A 22,731-nucleotide genomic window follows, 5' to 3' on the forward strand; every position below is an offset into this window, starting at 1 on the left:
GGCCACTGTGCTGGACCCTCACTGTGAGTTTTGAGTCGAGTGGTCCAGTTGGGGATTCCCCAAAGAAACCTCACCTGGGGTGACCCCAGACCTGAGTCTTGTATGTGCCAGCCAGTGTAGGGTCTTGTTTAGTACGTCACCTGTACCAGCTACACACACTGGTGATTGTGGTTGCCTGGTCAGTTCCGTCCCATGTAAGTCTAAACAGAAATTTACATTTGCTTATCATTTTGCAACCCATTGGATTTCATGAGGCTTTTTTTTCTCCATTGTATTTTTATTTATTCTCATCAGTTGCAAGTATTTCCTTTTGAAAATAGTTTAGTCTTTTCTTAAAAAAAAACAGCAAGTTTTTTTCAGAAACACTTGCAATAAAGTGAGTTTTTTTATATGGCTCATTAAGAGAGAAATAGCAAGTTGGGGAAAAACTCAGTTGGATGTAGATATTTTGGTGTATTTCTGTGGATTAAAAAAAAAAAGCAACCAAGAGTCTCATTATTTGATTGTGACGACTGCTTGGAATTTGAGATTACTCTTTAGAGTCAATTAAGAAATCAATATAATGGGTCTTGTTCTTGTTACTATAGGTGTGTACTCATGAAGAACAGGATATCTTACAGCGTGACTCAAACAAGAGCCAGAAACTACGAAAGAAGCTCATGGCAGGTGAGCGCTAGGCTTCTGATGGGTATTCTCTGTTGTATTTTTTATTGTGTTTCTTTTCTGTATCCTAGTGGTTAAGCTGCAATTTACTCAGTATTATTCTGTATGCATTTGTTGTTCTATTTTTAGGCATGAATAGATATTATTTATGCTTTTAAAATTCTTTTAATATTTACTTATGTGTTTGAAAGAGTTACAGAGAGAGATGAAGAGTCAGAGAGAGATCTTCTATCTGCTACTTCACTCCCCTAGATAATTGTAATGGCCCATGCTGGGTCAGGCTGAAGCCAGGAGTCAGGAACTTTTTTCAAGTCTCCCACATAGGTGCAGGAGCCCAAAAACTTGGCCCATCTTCCACTACTGGATCAGAAGTGGAGCAACCAGGACTGGAATTGGCAACCATACAGGATTCTTGCATCTCAGGTGTGACTTTACACACTGTGCTATGGTGCTGTTCCCTCTATTCTGTGTTTAATGCAGACCCAAGGCCACACATTCTGGGGAGTAGCTTTTACCTGCACTACAAAATCACCTTATGAAAGGTCATAAAAATGCAGTATTGCAGATGAGATGAACCCAGTTTAAGAATTATATGCAGGGCTTGGCGCAATGGCTTAGTGGCTAAAGTCCTTACCTTGAATGCTCCAGGATCCCATATGGGTGCCAGTTCTAATCCCAGCAGCTCCACTTCCCAGCCAGCTCCCTGCTTGTGGCCTGGGAGGGCAGTTGGGGACGGCCCAAAGTCTTGGGACCCTGCACCCATGTGGGATACCTGGAGGAGGTTCCTGGTTCCTGGCTTTGGATCAGTGCAGCACCGGCCTTTGTGGCCACTTGGGGAGTGAGTCATCAGATGGAAGATCTTCCTCTCTGTCTCTCCTCCTCTGTGTATATCTGCCTTTCCAACAAAAATAAATAAATCTTTTTAAAAAATAATTATATGCAGTAGCTCAGTTAATACAGCTTCTAGCAGGAGTAGGAACAGTGAAGTCTAGTATTCACTAGGGCTCATTTTAAAGTAGAAAAATGCTTTCCAAAGTAGAACAGACTGAAAATAAAAAATTAAGCTAAAGAATGATGGCTCAGCTGGCTAATGCTCAAGCTGCAAGCACCTGCATCTCAGGGGTGCCAGTTCATGTCCCAGTTGTTCCACTTCCATTGCAGTTCCCTGTGAATGGCCTCATAAAGCAACAGATGATGACCAAAGCCTTAGGACCCTGCATCCCCCTGGCCTCTGGCTTTGGCTGTTGTCATCCCTCTGTAAATCTCCTTTTCAGTAAAAATAAATAAATAGATCTTTAAAAAGGAAAAGAAAGAAAGACTCTACGTGGGCCAGTGCAATGGCTTAGTTGGCTAATTCTCCACCTGCCAGTGCTGGCTGGGATCCTGTATGCATGTTGATTCATGTACTGGCTGCTCCACTTCCTATTCAGTTCTCATCTAGTAGCCTAGAAAAGCAGTCAAGGACAGCCCAAGTCCTTGTGACCTTCCACCCTTGTGGGAAATCTGGAAGAAGCTCCTGGCTCCTGACTTTGGATCTGCTCAACTTTGGCCATTGTGACCATTTGGAGAATGAGCAAATGAAAGATCTTTTTCTGTCTCTCCCTCTCTCTACTATTCTGTCTTTCAAATCAATCAATCAATCAGTAAATAATTTTTAAAAAGATTTATGTGTTCTTATTGTAAAGGCATATTTACATAGAGAAGGAGATGCAAAGAGAAAGATCTTTCATCTGGTGGTCCACTCCCCAAGTGTCCACAACAGCCAGAGCTGAGTCACTCTGAAGCCAGGAGCCTCTTCCAGGTCTCCCACGTGGGTACAGGGTCCCAAGGCTTTGGATCATTCTTGACTGTTTCCCCAGGCCACAAGAAGGGAGCTAGATGGGAAGGACATGAACAGCCAGGACATGAATTGGTGCCCATAAGGGATCCTGGCTGTTGCAAGGCGAGGAGTTTAGCCACTAGGCTGCAGTGCTGGATAAATAAACAAATCTTTACAAAGAAGAAGAATAAAATTATTTGCTTTGAGAATCAGAGTTACATACACACACACACACACACACACACACACACACACACACACACTGAGAAAAAGGTTTTCTTTCCACTCTCACTGCCAGGAAGGCTACAGTTGCCAGTGTCTAACCAGGGTGAAGCCTGAAACTCCATCCTGCTTTCCCACACGGATGGCCTTTGGCCCATCTTCCTGTGCTTTCTCAGGTACATTATCAGAAGCTGGATCAGAAGCCAAGCAGCTGGCATGCTGTTTGGTACTCATAAGTGATGCCAGCCTCCCAAGCAGCAGCTTAATACACTGTCCATAAAACCAGCCGCAATCTAAATGCCTGTAAGGGAAGAAAAAGACACTACCATTTATTGAGAACCTATTGTGTACCAAGCACCACTTGATGTCTTTTACTTAAGGCGTTGTTCTTATGCATAAAAATGAATGCTTTAGGTCTGAACATTTAGATATTTTATTCTTTGCAGCATGTTAATGTAACCAGTTACTGCAGCTGACACCTTTGATTTCATTGTTGAATTTCAGGGGCCGACCACTCGGGAAAGATAGACATCTCTACCCAAGACATTCTTCCTCATCAGGAATCGCGCCTTAAGTCTGGTCTGGAGAAAGCCATCAAGCATAAGGACAAACTGTTAGAGTTTGACCGAACTAGGTATGACAGAATTGGGATAGCAAATGCTAAAACTAGTCCACAAATTTAGGCCATTAAAACGTTATTTTGATATTTAACACTGAAGGAAATATGTGAAAGATTTTCCAGCAGGCCCATTTCTTATGTTTGGGTTTTTTTTTTTTAACTTAATTTATTTATGTATTTATTTATGTTTACTTGGAAGGCAGATTCTACAGAGAGAGAAAGAGAGATGGAGAGAGGTCTTTCCTCTATTGGATCACTTCCCAAATATCTGCAGTGAAAAGAACTGAGCTAATTTGAAGCCAGGAGCTTCCTGGGGTCTCCCATATGGGTGCAGGGTCCCAAGGGCTTTGGCCATCCTCCATTGCTTTCCCAGGACACAGGCAGAGGGCAATAGGAGGTGTCCGAATGCCTTGGCCCTGCGTTCACATGGGAGACCTGGAAGAAGCTTCTGGTCCCTGGATTCTGATTGGCTCAGCTCCAACCCTTGCGGGGAGTGAACTAGCCTTTTCAGGGAGTGAACTAGCATATGGAGGATCTTCCTCTCTGTCTCAGTAAATTTGATCTGCCTTTCCAATAAAGAAAAAAAAAAAAGAAATATAGTGCATTTCTTCCTAATTACAAACTTCAAAAAGAGTTTCCCCTAATTGATGTTGCTGCTTTGTTGCTGTGGTCCAGAGCACTAATTTCATTATCTAGGTTTGAAACATTTCTTATTAAGTTAGGACTGATTTCTTTCTGGGCTCTTCAGCTTCCTACTTGAAGTCATTTTTTTTTTTTAAGATTTATTTTATTTACATTGGAAAGACAGAGTCAGAGAGTGAGAGAGAGAGAGAGAGATATTCCATCTGCTGGTCTTCTCCCCAAATATCCTCAGTGGCTGGAGTTGAGCCAGTCCAAAGCCAGGAGCTTTCTTTAGTCTCCCATGTGAGTGCAGGACCCCAAAAACTTGAGCCATCCTCCACTGCCTTCCCAGGCCACAAGCGGGAATCTGGAGTGGAAATGGAGAAACCAGGACATGAGCCAGAGCCCATGTGCAATTTCAGCACCACATGTAAGAGCTTAGTTTACTACATCATAACGCCAACACCTCTAAGTCTACTTCTTAAGAAGATGTTTTTATAACTACATGTGGGCTCTGAAAAACTGAAATCAGTATATGAATCTAACTTCAGTATTTCCCTTATGCTTACGCGTATCACTAATTTGTAACTCAATCATTGACTCAATTCAAGAAATTCTGGTTTAACTGAATTTGTGAATTTGGAGTAATCAATTTCTGTGAACCCCAGGTTCAATATCTGTAGAATGAGAGGTCATCAGAAAAGTTTTACTGGAACTTAACCCCAGTTGGGAGGTAAAACAGATATAGTTCCAGAATTTTATACTGTCCTAAGGCTAAATAATGAAACCATTTGTCTGAGATTTCAACATAGAACCCAGTAAACAAATGGATTTAGCAAGAATAGACTGGATCCCAGTTACACAAGGGCTAGGGTATTGAATAAGTTGTCAAAGCAAGAACATAGATGCTGCACAACCAAGTGGAAGCCCAGTTATTCGGAGGTGAAGGCTGACTGTTAGGACAGGGAGAGAGGCAGTGAATTTTGGTGAATATGTCTTTCCCTGCTTGATGATGAGATTAGTTTTAGGAGTGGAACTGAGCATACAGTAGAGTTTAAATATATATGGAAACTGAAAGCCAGGCAGAGCTCCATCGGATCCTGTTTTTCTTTTAGTTTTTATTTAATTTGAGAGGAAGAGAAAGAAAGAATTCCCATCTGCTGGGTTATTCGCCCAAATACTCATAACTGTTGAGGCTGGGCCGGTCTGAAGCTGGGAGCCAGGAGCTCAGTCCAGGCCTTCCGCAGGACTGGAGGGACCTGATCCCTTATGCCATCCCCTGTTGTCCTTCACGGTGCACGTTAATAGGAAGTTAGAATTGGGAGCTGAACTGGGGCTCCAGCTCAGGTGCTCTAATGTGGAATTTAAATATCCCAGCTAGCATCCTAACCTGATTTTGCAGCATCCTTAGGCACTGATATTTGAAACAGTAACATCCAGAACAACGGAAGAGCAGTGAAAGAATTTCCTAACAATCAGTCCTTATTTTTCAGCACACCTAATTATTGCCGTGTGTTTTTTTTTCCTTCTTTCTTTTTTCTTTTTAGCATTCGAAGGACCCAAGTCATTGATGATGAATCAGATTACTTTGCAAGCGATTCTAACCAGTGGTTGTCCAAAGTTGAACGGGAAGCCCTGCAGAAGCGCGAGGAAGAGCTGAGAGAGCTACGACATGCCTCTCGACTCTCCAAGAAGATCACCATTGACTTCGCCGGCCGGAAGATCCTGGAAGACGGAAATCCACTAGCAGAGTATCATAGCAGGTAAGGAGGCAGAACCAGGAGCACTGAAAGACGGAGCAGGTTGACTGTAAAGGATGTCTTTCCGTTAATGGACCTGTTATGTTGATGATTTAGAAAATAATGTGTTTATTTGGAATAGAAAACGTGCAGGAGTAGCTAAGAAAATTTTGAAGATGAACAGTGAAGAGATTCTTTTTCTTAGTAGCTGGTTATTGTTACTTTTTTTTTTAAAGATTTATTTCTTTTTATTACAAAGTCACATATATAGAGAGGAGGAGAGACAGAGAGGAACATCTTCTGTCCGATGATTCACTCCCCAAGTGAGCGCAACGGCCGATGCTATGCCTATCTGAAGCCAGGAGCCAGGAACTTCCTACAGGTCTCCCACACGGGTGCAGGGTCCCAAAGCTTTGGGCCATCCTCGACTGCTTTCCCAGGCCACAGGCAAGGAGCTGGATGGGAAGTGGAGCTGCCGGGATTAAAACTGGTGTCCATATGGGATCCTGGCGCGTTCAAGGTGAGGCCTTTAGCTGCTAGGCCACCTCACCAGGCCCTATTGTTATTTTTTTAAGATTCATTTATTTTTATTGGAAAGTCAGATTTACAGAGAGAAGGAGAGCTGGAGAGGAAGGTCTTCCATCCTTTGGTTTACTCCTCATGTGGCTGCAGTGGCCAGAGCTGACGTGATCCAAAGCCAGGAACTAGGAGGTTCTTTTAGATCTTTTATGAGGGAGCAGAGTGCCAAGCTTTGGACCATCCTCTACTGCTTCCCCATGCCATGAGCAGGGAGCTGGAAGGGAAATGGAGCAGCTGGGATATGAACTGGTGCCCATATGGGATCCCGGTGAAGGCAAGGCGAGGACTTTAGCTACTAGGCTATCATGCTGGACCCTTATTGTTACTTCTTAAAAAAACTTTTTAAAAAGGTTTATTTATTTGAAAAGCAGCGTGACTAAGAGAGAGAAAAAGAGAACTATATGCTGGTTCATTCTCCAAATTGCCACAATGGCCAGACCTGAGCCAGGCCAAGGCCAGGAGCCTGGAATTCCATCTGGGTCTCCCATGTGGGTGACAGGTTTGCAAGTATTTGGGCCAACTTTCACTGCTTTTTTCAGGACAGTAGCAGGAAACTAGCTTGGAAATGGAGCAGCCATGACAGGAACCTATGCACGTATTTGATGCAAGTGTGGCAAGCAACAGCTTAATTCACTTTGCTGTAATTCTGAACTCTAAAAACTTTTTAAAATAAGGTGCTGTTTGGACATAGGAATAAATCAGTAAAACAAAGTTTAGAAGGGGACTGGTGTAATTACATTGTACTTTTATATACATATAGTTGATTAAGTTAATTAAAAGTTGATTGATTTGAAGGGCAGGATCATTGAGAGGCAGAGAGTTTTTCCATGAGCTAGTTTATTCCTGAAATGGCCATAGTAGCTCTGTTCGGCCTAAGCTGAAGCCAGGAACCTTGAATTCTATCTGCATTTCTCATATGGGTAGCAGGGGCTTAAGGATTTGGAGCATCTGAAACTGTCTTTCCAGACGCATTAGCAGGGAGCTAGGTCAAGCAAAGTAGCTAGGACTTAAACCCACACTCATATGGGATACAAACAGTGGCTTAACTTACTGTACCATTTTGCTGACCCCTAAAATCAACATTTTGAAGCAGTAAGGAAAGCATTAAAAACATGATGTTGGAGTGATTGACTATCAAGTTGGAAAAAAAGAGCCTGGCGTGATAGTGTAGCAGTTAAGGTCCTCGCTTTGGACATGCCGAGATCCCATATGGGCGCCGATTCTAATCCCAGCAGCTCCACTTCCCATCCAGCTCCCTGCTTGTGGCCTGGGAAAGCAGTCGAGGACGGCCCAGAGCATTGGGACCCTGTACCCGTGAGAGTCCTGGAAGGAATTTTCTGATTCCTGACTTTGGAATGGCGCAGCACTGGCCATTGCAGTCACTTGGGGAGTGAATCATTGAATAGAAGATCTGTCTCTCTGTGTCTCCTCCTCCCTGTATATCTGACTTTGTAATAAAAATAAATAAATCTTTTAAAAAATTTTTTAAAAAGACTAGGCTATATTTCTATCTGAAACCATATTATCATAATAAGTTTGAGTAAAGAGTTAAATTTGGAACCACCATTGTGGCATAGGAGGTTAAGTTGCACCTGTGATGGCAGCGTCCCATGTTGGCACTGGTTTCTGTCCTAGCTCTTCCACTTCCAATTTAGTTCTCTGCTAATTGTTTGGGAAAAGCAATAGAGAATGTTCCAAGTGTTTGGGTACCTACATGCACATGATATACCCAGATGATGCTTTGGCTTTGGCCTGACCCAGTGCCAGTGCTGGCCTTTGTGGCCATCTAGGAAGTAAGGCAGCAGATGGATGGTCTCTCTGCCTCTGTCTCTGTAACTCGTTCAAATTAATAAATAAATCTTAAAGCAACAACAGCAATTTCAGAGGCTGGTGTTGTAGTATAACAAACTAACTGCTGCTTCCAATGCCAGCACCTCATATGGGCACTGATTCAAGTCCCAACTGCTCCATTTCCCATCCAGTTACCAGCTGATGTACCTGGGAAAGCAGTGGAAGGCATCAAAAGTCCTTGGTCCCCTTCAACATGTGGGAAACAACAGAAGATACTCCTGGTTCCAGGTTTTGGCCTTCTCTAGCTTTGGCTGTTAAGGCCATCTTGGAAATGAGCTAGTCTTTAGAAGGCCGATCTCGCTCTCTATCATTGATTCTCCTTCATGTAAATAAAATATGTATGTATATATATGTTAATTTTTTTCAATAAATGATACAGCCTACATACTATATGATTCCAACTATGCAATGGTTGCCATGGTTAGAAGAGTGGAAAGAGGGCCCGGCGGCATGGTCTAGCAAGTAAAGTCCTCGCCTTGAATGCACCAGAATCCCATATGGGAACCGGTTCTAATCCCGGCAGCTCCACTTCCCATCCAGCTCCCTGCTTGTGGCCTGGGAAAGCAGATGAGGATGGCCCAAAACTTTGGGACCCTGCACCCGCATGGGTACCTGGAAGAAGATCCTGGCTCCTGGCTTTGGATCGGCATAGCATCAGCCATTGCGGTCACTTGGGGAGTGAATCATCAGATGGAAGATCTTCCTCTTTGTTTCTCCTCCTCTCTGTATATCTGACTTTCCAATAAATAAATAAATCTTAAAAAAAAAGAGTGGAAAGAGTAAGTGGGTGGAGCACAGAGGTTTTTAAAGGCAGTGGAACTATTTTTTATGAAACTATAATTGTAGATTTATGTCTATATGAATTCATCCAAACTTAAAAAATGTACAGCAGCAAGAGTGAGTCCTCATGTAAACGGGCTCTTGGGAAGTGGTGATGTGTCAGGGCAGGCACTTCAGCTATAATAAATGTATCAGAGTTTTGTGGAATGTTGATAACAAGAGAATTTGTGGATTTGAGGACTCAGGCTCTCTAGGAAATCTGTATATGTTCCTTTCAATTTTGTTACTGATTTAAAACTGCTGTAAAATAACACATGTTAGCATAAACAATAAAAACAAAGCCTAGCTTTGGGCCATCTTCTGCCATCAGCAGATTGCTGAATTCGAAGTAAAATAGCCAGGGCTAGACCTGGTGTTATTTTGGGATGCCAGTGCCACAGAAGAGGATTAGCTGACCATGCCACCATGCTGGCCCCAAAAGTTTCTTTTCTGTGAATAGATTTGTGGTTCAGTTCATTAATTCTCCCTCTCAAGTGTCAAGGTCCAATATGGACATCAGTTCATGTACCGGCTGCTCCACTTCCCCTCCAGCTCCCTGCTTGTGGCCTGGAAAAGCAGTGGAGGACAGCCCAGAGCATTGGGACCCTGCACCCATTGGGAGACCTGGACCAAGCTTCTGGCTCCTAGCTTTGGATCTGCTTTGCTCCGGCCATTGTGGTCACTTGGGAAGTGAACCAGCACATGGAAGATCTTTCTCTCTGTCTTCTCTGTAGATCTGCTTTTACAATAAAAACACATAAATCTTTAAAAAAATATATCACCCATCCCAGCTACCATATCAAAATGATATTCATTGTAATTTTAATTCACAAATTATTTCCTTTCTTTGGTTATATGCTTATGCTTAAGCATTCTAGAAATGTATTGATTTGTTCTTTGTATCATTACTTTTATAGATTCTAAAATTCTGTAGGTATCTACCACTGAACTGCTTCTCAGATCTGTTTCCTTCAAATCCTACTGTCTCCTCATCATTACAAAGTTGGGTCATCCCTCAAGCCCTCAAAATCTGGGACTTTCTGGGGTGGGGAGTGGCTCTGTGCCTTTGTTTCCATTTTTCCCTCAGTTTGAATATCCTGTCTCTAGTCTTTACCTCTCTTTCTCTTGAACCAGTTTGATACAGCACATAGAATGATAGGAAAGTAAGCACCAGTGGATTGTGCTTCGTATTAATTACAGCCTTTCATGTGTGAGTCATCATCTATGAAGCTTGCAGACGCCCCTTAAGATGAGAGTTCCTGAACTCTATCTTCCAAACCTTTTAAGCTGTACACCATGTAAAAGGTCGCTAATAAACTATATTTGGATGAATTCAAGATGAAATTCAGCTTTTTCTATTGGTTGAAGCTTTTCATTGTGTTGTGCCTCTGAATTGTCATAATCATCCTCAAATGTTTGTCAAGCATTCAAGCGGCTAATGAAATGGCAGTAAATAATGTAAAGCAATAGAATTGAGTAAGTAGAGTTCCTGTAGGGCCTCTTAAAAACCAGTAGGATTTCACAGTGTTTAGGTGAAAACTGTCACATCCCTTTCTACGTTTATAGCCAAATAGCAAAATCTAACACCAGAATAGGGTAATAACATGGGTTGTATCTGATGATGGCTTAGCCAAAGCATTTCTATGCTGGACCAGTAGGGAGCCTCTGTAGAACTTTTGAGCCTTTGAAGCAGGAATAGAATTCAGATCAGTTTGGTAGAATGGAAAGGTACTCCCACATAGAGATAAAGAAATAACTGTGCAGTGTAGCTGCTTAGAATACTCTACTGTGTATCAGAGTATTTCTAGGCAATCTTTCCAATATTGACATTTTAATGATCTTATTAAATAGATTGTTTTGTGGCCTGCCTGTTTTCTTGATGTGCAACTTTTACTAACTCATATTCTTTAGAGTTCTTGGTATGAAGAGAAAGAAGTTGGAGTGGGAAGCAAGGAGTATCATCCTTGGCTTTATTTTCAGTTTCAATTTTTCTACCTTGAAGGACTTTAGGTTGGTGGTAAGTAAGGATAATCTAAGTATAGAACATTACCAATTATTGCATCCTTTTGGTTTGTTACCACAGATTAGATGAGGCAATACAGGCCATTGCCAATGGAACTTTGAACCAGTCGCTGAGCAGATTGGATAGATCTTCTGAAGATCCTGTGGCAGTTTTGGTGAACCCCAACCTGCGCCAGTCCCCTCCCCAGGTTAGTGGAACCTTGCTCTTGTGAATAAGAAGAGAAATCTGGCCCCAGATACTTCTTCTTCAAATGTGTTTGTTTCATAGGCTTTAGGTACCAAATCTACTCTTTGAACACAACTCCCAACCTGTTTCCACTTTTGATTGTAATATTTGTGAAAGCTCTCTTGTCTCCTAAATATCTCCTAAAGGAGGTTTTGTTAAATACCATAGAAATGTAGACAGTGATCCCATCATTCTGTCTTTTGTGAATATGAATAGTCCCATAGAGTACCATTTTAAGTTAATTTCTTCATTCATTCATTATTGTCAGTCATTTGTTATCAAACATACTGGCCATGCATGGTTATAAATGATCAAACGGCGAGTCTATCCTTAAAGAGCATACAGACTAGTAGGGGAAAAGATTCTCACCATTAGTTTTAATATTTAAGCAGGTCAGTATCATGGAACAACCAGTTAGTTAAGCTGCCACTTGTGGCATCAGCATCCCATATGAGCCCTAGTTTGAATGCTGGTTGGTCCACTTCCAATCACCCTCCTTACTAATGTGCCTGGGAAAGCAGCTTAGTACAGTTCAAGTTGTTGGTCCACTGCCACTCCTGTAGGAACCTGGATGGAGTTCCAGGTATCTGACTTTGGCCTTAACCAAGTTCGAGTTATTATAGCCATGTGGGAGAGTGAGCCAACCAATGGAAAATCTCTCTCTGTCTCTCCTTTTCTCTCTGTCACTCTGTTATTCAAGCAGATAAAATGCACCTTTTAAACAAAATACATAGGCAGCTTTAGTATTAATAGAGTATAAAGAACGAACTGTGGAAATCCAGATGGAAGAAGGAGAGATTACTTCCAGTTGAAGGGAACTGAAGTGGTTTTTGTATAGAAGTTGGCGTTAATTCAAAATTAATATTTAAGACAATGAATGTGGATGGTGGAAAATAATTATAGGTAGAATGAATTGTAGGAAAAAGGGTATATGTACCTAAAAATATGGGAGATGTATGTGTGTGTACGCAACAGTGAATACAGGCTCCCTAGATGGGATTTATAAGACAATTATCATGAGAAATAGAATAAGGTAGTTAGGATAATATGTCTAAAGAATTAAATGTTTAATTAGGAAGATTTTTTTTAAAGATTTATTTATTTGTATTGGAAAGTCAGATTTATGGAGAAGAAGAGACAGAGATAGATCTTCCATCCACTGGTTCACTCCCCAAGTGGCTGCAGTGGCCAGAGCTGAGATGATCCAAAGCAAAGAACCAAGAGCCAGGAGTTTCTTCTGCATCTCCCATGTGGGTGCAGCCATCCTTGACTGCCTTCCCAGGCCACAAGCTGGGAGATGGATGGGAAGTGGACCTTCTAGGACATAAACTGCCACCCATATGGGATCCCAGCTCCTGAAGGTGGAGGATTAGCCAGTTGAGTCACTGCATGGGTCTACATAGGAAGTTTTGTTTTTGGTTTTTTGGTTTTTTTTTTTTTTGGTAAATATGTATTTATTTTTATTGGAAAGGCAGATTTACAAAGAGGAGAAGAGACAGAGAAAGATCTTCCATCCGATGGTTCACTCTCCAAGCGGCCGCAACTGCTAGAGCTGAGCCCATCCGAAGCTGGGAGCCAGGAGCCTCTTCTGGGTCTCCGACGCAGGTGCAGGGTCCCAAGGCTTTGGGCCGTCCTCATCTGCTTTCCCAGGCCACAAGCAGAGAGCTGGATGGGAAGTGGAGCTGCCAGGATTAGAACCGGTGCCTATATGGGATTCCAGTGCATTCAAGGCGAGGACTTTACTTGCTAGGCCATGCCGCATCACCTTATTATAGGTTTTTAAGTTAGTTATTATAATAGATACATGTCATGGATACAGTAATACTTTAGGAAAGTATTCATGAATCTGCTAAAAGAGTTATAAAAAAAATAATGTTTGAAAGTAGACTTAAGGGATGCCTGGGAATTTCCCAACAGAAATCTGGAAGAAAATTCCAGACAGAAGGTACAACATGTGCAAAAGCTTAGTAATTTGATTGCATTATGAGTTTGGGAGATTCATAAGTAATAAAGTATAGTTATGAATGGTAGTTATAGTCATTTTGTAGGGCTGGCATAACAGAGTGGCACAAACTGGGTGAATTAAGACATCAGAAACCTATTTTGTTAAAACTGGATAATAGAATTCCAAATCAAGATCCTGGCAGGGCTGCATTCCCTGTGAAGGCTTTGCAGAAGGATGCTTCTTTCCCTCTTTCAATTTCTGCTGGGCCCAGGTGTATGTTATCTGGGAGCTACACTGGTCCCATCTCTCAGGCTGCTCAGGCCTCTGCCCTTTGTTTCTGTTGTGTCTTCTCCTCTGGCATGCTCACCACTTAGGATTTAGGGCTCACCATAATCCAGAGTGACCTCAGCATAATGATTATATCTGTAAGGAGCCTATTCCTAGATGGAGGTGCACATACATTTTAGGGAGATGCTACTCAAACAGGAGAGTAGGAGACACACCTGATCATGAAGGCTCTTTTGTCTCGTTCTAAAGAGTTGGATTTTATCATAGGAGGCAAAGAAGGGTCCTTAAGGAATTTTAGGTTAATAGAAGATTGGTATGACATCTATGTCTAGGTATAGAATGGACTGGAAGGAAGGTAAGATTAGAAAAGGAAACTTAGAAGTTTATTGCAAGTGCACAATGAGGAAATGTTAAGGGTATCAATTAGTATTATAATAATAGGAAGATATGGGCCTGGTGTGGTGGCGCAGTGGTTAAAGGTCCTCGCCTTGCACGCCCGGGATCCCATATGGGTGCCGGTTCTATCCTGGCAGCCCCGCTTCCCTTCCAGCTCCCCACCTGTGGCCCGGGAAAGCAGTCGAGGACGGCCCAAAGCTTTGGGACCCTGCACCCGTGTGGGAGACCCAGAAGAGGATCCTGGCTTCGGATCGGCATAGTATTGGCCGTTGCGCTCACTTGGGGAGTGAATCATCGGATGGAAGATCTTCCTCTCTGTCTCTCCTCTCTGTATATCCGCCTTTCCAATAAAAAAATAATAAAAATAAATCTTTAAAAAAATAATAATAGGAAGATAGGAGATAGGAAAATTTATTTATTTTTATTGGAAAGGCAGGTTTACAGAGATAAGGGAGAAAGATCTTCTGCCTGCTGGTTCTTTCCCCGTCATGGCTGTACTGGCTGGAGTTGAGCTGATTGGAAGTCAGGAGCCAAGATCTACCAGATCTTCTTCCAGATCTACTACATGGGTGCAGGGGCCTCTATTGCTTTCCCAGGCTGTAAGCAGGGAGCTGGATGGGAAGTGAAGCAGCTGAGACATAAACAGGTCTCCATATGGGATCCCAGTGGATGCAAGGCAAGAATTTAGCCACTAGCCTGTCGTGCTGGGCCAACTCCCCACCTTTCAAATCAATTGAATAAATCCTTTTTTTTTAAGACTGAAGATACAGATGAGAATGATTGGCAGGTTCTATAATATTACTGAAAGAAAATGATGAATTGATTTAGTAAGGAGACTAGGATGTGGGATTAGGACCAGAGCTGTAGTAGAGATAGGATAAAGAATTGGCACTTCAGGAGTGTTCAAATACCAACCTTTTCATGGAAGCGCCTGTTTCCCTCACCATTAATTTTTCTTCAATATTCTTACATTAAACTTCTCTCCATTCATTTACTGAGTTTTGGGTTGTGCCTTAGACAGTTTTGCATGTCTTCCAGTAAAATTTTAAGTTGCTTAAAAGCAGAAACCATGCCTTTGTCATATTCTGTGTATCTCCACAGTGTATTGCTTTCATTCAATAGATGTTTTTTGTTTGTTTGGTTTTGGTTTTTTTTAAGCATATGACTCAGTTGATGCAAATCAGTATTTTCCACAGGATGATTCTTGAAAAATTCATTTCATCCCACCTCATTCTTTTATTTGAGGAAAGTGACCCTTCTGTAGTTAAATGGTTGCCTAACACCTCCAGACGTCTAGCAGGATTTTTTCTATAAATCATTATGTTTTTTAAAATTTAGTATTATGATTGCTTTTATTTTATTTTATCTTATTCTGTTTTATTTCATTTTTAATTGTGGAACACTGAGTCTTTAGGCTCTGGAGTAAACATCTACCTTCATCATCATTGTGTCACTAAATTATTGCCAAGACTCTTCATTCTCCTTAATTACCTGTACCCTGTAATTCTCCATGCCCCTTACCTGATGGGACCTTGTTTTGGTAGTACTCCATCCTCTTTTTCAGGGTCCAAGTATTATTCACTTTCAGCTAAGAGAATACTTTATGTACCCAAAAGTCATGACTGTCTCCCCTGTTGGCACTTGCTTAGCTTTGTCAGGCTATCAATGTGTGATTCTGACCCAAACACATTGAGAATTATGGGTAAAATATCAAACTATCTTTTGGCTGATAGAATTACGTGGGAGAGTTATCCAGAATCCAATATACATCATTAATAAGTATGAAATGGGGTGAGCATTGTGGCAGAGTGGGTTAAACTACCACTTCTGACACCAGATCTCATACTGGAGTGCCGGTTCAGTATTGACTGCTCGATTTCTTTCTTTTTTTTTTTTTTTTTTAAGATTTATTATCATTTTTTTTTTTAAAGATTTTTATTTTTATTATTTTTTCATTGGAAAGGCGGATATACAGAGAGGAGAGACAGAGAGGAAGATCTTCCGTCCGATGATTCACTCCCCAAGTGAGCGCAACGGGCTGATACTATGCCAATCCGAAGCCAGGAGCCTCTTCCGGGTCTCCCACACGGGTGCAGGTTCCCAAAGCTTTGGGCCGTCCTCGACTGCTTTCCCAGGCCACAGGCAGGGAGCTGGAAGGGAAGCGGGGCTGCCGGGATTAGAACCGGCGCCCATATGGGATCCCGGGCGTGCAAGGCGAGGACCTTAACCACTGTGCCACCGCACCGGGCCCTATTATCATTTTTTTAAAGATTTATTTTTATTATTTTTTCATTGGAAAGGCGGATATACAGAGAGGAGAGACAGAGAGGAAGATCCTCCGTCCGATGATTCACTCCCCAAGTGAGCCGCAACGGCCGATGCTATGCCGATCCGAAGCCAGGAGCCTCTTCTGGGTCTCTGGGCCTCTTCTCTCCCAAAGCTTTGGGCCGTCCTCGACTGCTTTCCCGGGCCACAGGCAGGGAGCTGGAAGGGAAGCGGGGCTGCCAGGATAGAACCGGCACCCATATGGGATCCCGGGCGTGCAAGGCGAGGACCTTTAACCACTTGCGCCACCGTGCTGGGCCCAGATTTATTATCATTTTTATTGGAAAGTCAGATATACAGAGAGGAGGAGAGACTGAAAGCAAGATCTTCTGTCCGTTGATTTACTCCCAAAGCAGCAGCAATGGCTGGAGCTGAGCCCATCCGAAGCCAGAGCCAGGAGCCTCTTCCAGGTCTCCCATGTTGGTGAAGGGTCCCAAGGCTTTGTGCCGTCCTCCACTGCTTTCCCAGACCACAAGCAGGGAGCTGGATGGAAAGTTGAGCTGCCGGGATTAGAACCGGTGCCCATATGAAATCCCGTGTTTGCAAAGCGAGGACTTCAGCCACTAGGCCACCATGCCAGGTCACTGCTCTACTTCTAATACAGATCCCTGTTAATGAGCCTGGGAAAGTAACAGAAGATCCCTCAAGCACGTGGGTCCCTGTGCCCAGGTGGGAGACCAGATGAATTCCTGGCTCTGGCTTTGGCCTGACCCAGCCTATTGCAGACATGTGAGAAGTGAACCAGCAGATGCATCTTTTTTAGTGTTTCTCCCTCTCTTTTTCTCCCAAATAATTTTTTTAAAAGACTTACTTATTTTCTATCGGAAAGTCAAATTTACAGAGAGGAGAAACAGAGAAAAAGATCTTCATCAGCTAGTTTATTCCCCAAGTGGCTAGAACAGCCAGAGCTGAGCCAATCTGAAACCAGGAGCTTGCTCTGGGTCTCCCACACGCGCACAGGGTCCCAAGGCTTTGGGCCGTCTTCCACTACTTTCCCAGGCCACAAGCAGGGAGCTGGATGGGAAGTGGAGCAGCTGGGATATGCACCATCGCCTGTATGGGATTCTGGCACATTCAAGGCAAGTACCATGGCCACTAGGCTACCTCACCAGCCCCCCAAATAATTCCTTAAAGGATTTACTTCTTTTTACTTGAAAGGCAGATTTATATAGAAAGGGAAGACAGGGAAGTACTTCCATCGGTTGATTCATTCCCTAACTGGCTGCAAAGGCTGGAGCTGAGCTTTTGTGACGCCAGGGGCCGGGAATTAGGAGCCTCTTCAAGGTCTCCTACCGTTGTTGCAGGGTCCAAGCACTTAGGCCGTCCTCTATTGCCTTCCTAGGGCACAAGCAGGGAATTGGATATAAAGTGGAGCATCTGAGACACAAACCAGTGCCCACATGGGCTTCTGGCCCTTGAAGGTGGAGATTAGCCTGTTGAGCCATGGCGCCAGCCCATCAAATAAATTTTAAAAAATAAGTAAATAAGCATACAGTGGAAATAATTAAGCTCTTTTGGTCTGACATTTGTGTTGAATTGCAAGCATAGTAGTGGGCCTGGCACAGTAACCTAGTGGCTAAAGTCCTCGCCTTGCACGCGCCAGGATCCCTTATGGGCACTGATTCATGTCCCAGTGGCCCCACTTCCCATCCACCTCCCTGATTTTTGCCCGGGAAAGCAGTCGAGGACGGCCCAAAGCCATGGGAACCTGCACCCACATGGAAGAAGCTCTGGGCTCCTGCTTCGGATCAGCTCAGCTCTGGCTTTACGGCCACTTGGGGAGTGATTCAGTGAATTTCTCCTCCTCTCTATCTATCTGACTTACCAATAGGAATAAATAAATGTTAAAAGAAAGAAAGAAAGGAAGAAAGAAAGAAAGAAGTAGAAAAGGAACGAAAGTAGAGTAGCCAGCATCCACTCCGATATTCCCTTATGGGATGCAAGCGACACAAGCAACCACCTGATCTGCTGAACCACCAGCTCCACCACTCTGGGTGCCCTTGAGATGGGATCCATTTCACTTGTTTTGGTCTTGTGGTTTGCAAAGATGGATACATTTGTATAAAACGTTCCCAATAGGATTTTCTTACTATAAGCAGGCATCTCATTTTGGTTCTTTACTGCAAGGTTTTCTCGTCTCAGATAGAACTGTGTGTTTTTTTTTCCCCTGTTTAGTGGGTTGACCATACATGTGCAGGCTCCCAGAAGAAGGCTTTCCGTTCAGCAGGATTGGGAGTAGAGTCCAGCTTACATCCACACCAGCTGCGCATTCAAGATGAAGAATTCCAGGAAGGCTTTGATGGCGGCTGGTGCCTTTCTATGCATCAGCCATGGGCCTCTTTGCTCGTGAGGGGGATTAAAAGGTAAAAATCAGAAATGAATCTTTATAGTATAAGAATTTTAAAATATATTTTTAGAATTCATTTATTTATTTGAAAGACAGAGTGAGTCACTGAGAGAGAGAGAAATGAAGAGAGAGGGAGATCTTAATCTGCTGATTCACTCTTGAAATAGCAGCAATGGCCAGAACTGGGCTGGTCTGGAGCTAGGAGGTTTTTCCTGGCCTCCCATGCGGGTACAAAGGCCCACACATTTGGCCCATGTTCCATTGCTTTCCTATACACTCCAGCAGGGAGCTGGATTGGAAGTGAAGAGCATCTGGGACTCAAAACAAGTGACTATGGAATGTTGGCACTGCAGATGGCAGCTTTACTGGCTATGCCACAGCACCTATTGCAGTATAAGAGCTTAGAGTGACACAAACTGGACTTAGTATTATAAATTGGTATTAATGATGATTTATGTGAGTCAATCCATGTTATTGAGTTGTTTTTTTTTCTAAAGATTTATTTATTATTTTTATTGGAAAGTCAGACCTAGAGTCAAGGAGAGACAAAAATCTTCCGTCTGCTGGTTTACTCCCCAAGTGGCTGCAATGGCTGGTGCTGCACTGATCTGAAGCCAGGAGCCAGGAGCTTTCTCTAAGTCACCCACATGAGTGTAGGGTCCCAAGGCTTTGGGAGCTGGAAGGGAAATGAAGCACCCAGGACATGAACCAGTGCCCAGTTGAGATCCTGGCGCTTGCAAGGCAAGGATTTTAGTCACTAGGCTATTGTGCCGGGTCCAAGTTGGTATTTTTTTTTAACTATGAAATTTTTAATTTATAAATTAAAACTGTAATATAATACCTTTTTAGTCATTGGTGTATAAAGTAAACTTAACAAAGAAATGTTAGAACTCAAGTCATAACAAAGAGAGTATGCTTTTTATTTTCAGCTTTGTAAGGAAGTTTATTAAAAAAACACTTCTGGGGCCTGACACTGTGGCCTAGTGGCTAAAGTCCTTACCTTGAATGTGCCAGGATCCCATATGGGCGCTGGTTCTAATCCTGGCAGCTCCACTTCCCATCCAGCTCCCTGTTTGTGACCTGGGAAAGCAGTTGAGGACAGCCCAAGGCCTTGGGATCCTGCACCCACGTGGGAGACCTGGAGGAAGTTCCTGGCTCCTGGCTTTAGATCGGCATAGCTCCAGCCATTGTGGTCCCTTGTGGAGTGAATCAACAGACGGATGATGTTCCTCTCTGTGTCTCCTCCTCTCTGTATACCTGATTTTGTAATAAAAATAAATAAATCTTAAAAAAAAAACTCTTATTGGGCAGGCTAATGCTCTGCCATGGTCCCAGCATACCATAACAGGTGCTGTTCAAGACCCAGTTGCTGCACTTCCAGTTCAGTTCCCTTCTGCATGGCCTGGGAAAGTAGTGGGAGAAGTAACTACGTGGCAAATCTGGAAAAGTTTCTGGCTTCTGGAAGAGATAGGTAGAGTTTAAAATGAGATGCATTCCCATACAGCAGGTGGAACCAGTATTATTACAAACAAGGTCAGAGAAGCTGGCCAAGAGCAAGTAGATGACTCTGAATTATGAATTGTTTCATGGCAGATGGAACTAGAGCCCAGGTTTTCCCAGTGTTCTGTTCACCCTGTGTCACCTGTTGTTATTTTGCTCACTTTCCTGAAAAAAAATCAGATTTAGGAACAGTCATTTTCACCTGATTGACTCTCTGTGACCCTTCACTTTCCCATTGTATAAGGCACACCACACTCTTCTTGGAGGTGAGGCTTTCTTGCTTTGGCCTTTAGTTATAGTACTGTTAGAACTAGTATGGAGTGGGCTTTGTGGCCCAGCGTTTTAAGCTGTCCTTTGTGATGTCATCTTCCCATCCTGGGGTGCTTAGTTTGAGCTCCAGCTGCTCTGTGTTTCAAATTAGCTTCCTCGGGCCCCGGCAGCATGACCTAGCAAGTAAAGTCCTTGCCTTGAACATGCCAGGATCCCATATGGACGCTGGTTCTAATCCCGGCAGCTCCACTTTCCACCCAGCTCCCTGCCTGTGGCCTGGGAAAGCAGTCGAGGACGGCCCAAAGCTTTGGGAACCTGCACCCATGTGGGAGACCTGGAAGAAGTTCCTGGTTCCTGGCTTCGGACAGGCATAGCATCGGCCATTGCGCTCACTTGGGGAGTGAATCATCGGACGGAAGATCTAACCCTCTCTATCTCTCCTCCTCTGTATATATCTGACTTTCCAATAAATAAATAAATCTTTTAAAAAAAATCAAATTAGCTTCCTGCTGGTGTGTGGTGGAGGCAGCAGAGCAAACTTCAAATACTTGGGTTCCTACCACCCATGTGGGGGACCCTGATGGAGTTTCAGGCACATGACTTCAACGTGCCTACCCCTGCTGGTTATAACCACGGGGGAGTGGTGCAGTGAAAGGCAGATCTGTCTTGTCTCTTCCTCACCCTCTGTCCCTCTGCCTCTGCAGTCAGTGCACATGGAAACTAGCAGTGCACGGGAGCTGCTGCTGCTTCAGAGCAGCGAAGCCTTCAGATGTCTGTTCTCATTCAGCACTCTAACGTAGGTGTCTTCCGTTTTCAAAGTAGAGATCTAAACAGCTTGCCTTCTGCTGAGGATTCAGAATGTTTACGTTTCTCTGCCTATTTTGGATCTCCCTGTTACTTGGAATTTTTTCACAAAAAAGAACAGGATGAGCATCCAGCATACATGACTAATCCCACAGCAGTGAAGTGGGTGGTCTGCCCTATTGGCAGGGCTGTTATCACAGTAACACTTCAGGTGATATGGTTTGTGTGGGTGAACGGTGCCCAGGCCAGGGGTCCTGGGAGGGGCCTCGGCAGATGCCTAGAGATCTCATGGCTTCGGAGTACGCCTAGAGACCCCTGGGACTTGGCACACGTCTACAAGTCCCCAGACCTTGATGCTTCCCTAAAGACCCCATAAACTTAGTGCACACCTAGAGGCCCCCCAGCTTTGGCCTGAAGTGGTTAACAGAAGGCCAGAGCTCCTGGCATACCTCCCTTCCAAGTCTACCCTTTCTGATAACTGGGTCACCTCCTCCCTGACCTACCCTTATCAAAAACCAATTTTGTTATAAACAACTTCAGGATGTAGGTGGGCTGCACAGTGCCTCCCAGCTATGTACGTGACCTTAAGACTAATTGACTAGACTTGTAATATATCATATATACTCATGGCCTATAGAATTACTGTTACTACCCCAAAATTTGTCTTCCCTGCCTCACCCTGTGTAACATTGTGCTTAATTGCCTATAAACGGACACATGTCTATCCAAACTGTCCCCAGTGATTCACTGTTAAATGCACCATGCCACATCCCTGCCTACTTGCTAGGGTGGTCTACCAGCCATACACCCCTGAGACCCCTGAGGTCCTCACAGGATTAGAGAGAGAGAGAGATGTATCAGTCATTTACTGTATTGAGCTCCTCCCATGTGCCTGGCACTTTTGTAATTCATTGTATGTTAAAAATTAAGGATATGAAAATGTACAACCTTAACTCCCATTATAAGAGTAAGATAAGAGAGGTATAATACAAGGTACTTTTATTTAATTTAGTGGGAGGTGAAAGAGAAACATCTTTTTGTAACTCTTGGAAAGTGATCAAGTAATTAAACTCTAAATGTGTTCTGTTATTCTGTTTAGAAATTAGTTCAAACTAATCAGCAAGTTGATTAATTATCCAAAAGGAACATAATATAAATAATTAGAAATGTGAATGGGTATGTGATTGCAATTGAAGGCTGATGGTAAGCATTTCTGTTTAATTAAATTCTAGTAAATAATAATTGCAAAAGTATTGTTCTTGGAAAAATACGTGTGAGTGAGGAGCTTCCTGTCAGGTTGGAAAACACATCAACAGATCTTTGAATAAAATGTTAGCCTTGATTTCCAGCAAGTACAAGGCCTTCTGTTTCTGTGAGAGCTGGTATGCTTTGGAAATAAAGACCTGTCATGTAGCAGTCCCCAGGTTGTTGATGTCCCCAAGTCTGAATGAAAGGATTAGTTAAATAAACATCAGAGATGAGAGGCATGAATTGTTTTTGTTGCAACAGTGTGAGAAATTGGAGAACAAGACTCCTCCTGAGGTGAAGGGTTATGTGAGAGTGTTTTTCACAAAAGTATCCCTTTTAGTGCAGGATCATACATTTATTGTATGTTATGGAATCTTCCAGCACACTAGAATTTAAATCCTTCATACTAAATTTGCATTTTCTTGAAG

At 43.1% G+C, this 22,731-nt stretch overlaps 1 protein-coding gene across 1 annotated transcript in view; it reads left to right on the forward strand.

Annotated features, from left to right (window-relative positions):
- The window catches only part of TRIP4 (thyroid hormone receptor interactor 4), a 70,841-nt gene that overhangs the window by 16,333 nt on the left and 31,777 nt on the right, over positions 1-22,731 (forward strand). Inside the window, exons 5-9 of the mRNA XM_040968979.1 lie at positions 588-666; positions 3,209-3,338; positions 5,492-5,707; positions 11,016-11,142; positions 18,310-18,497. Coding sequence (XP_040824913.1) covers positions 588-666; positions 3,209-3,338; positions 5,492-5,707; positions 11,016-11,142; positions 18,310-18,497 — 740 coding nt within the window. The remainder of the gene's footprint in view (positions 1-587; positions 667-3,208; positions 3,339-5,491; positions 5,708-11,015; positions 11,143-18,309; positions 18,498-22,731) is intronic.

The sequence above is a fragment of the Ochotona curzoniae genome, unplaced genomic scaffold (genome assembly GCF_017591425.1).
Source record: "Ochotona curzoniae isolate NIBS_2020 unplaced genomic scaffold, NIBS_Ocur_1.0 scaffold_4701, whole genome shotgun sequence".
NCBI classification, from domain to species: Eukaryota; Metazoa; Chordata; class Mammalia; order Lagomorpha; family Ochotonidae; genus Ochotona; species Ochotona curzoniae.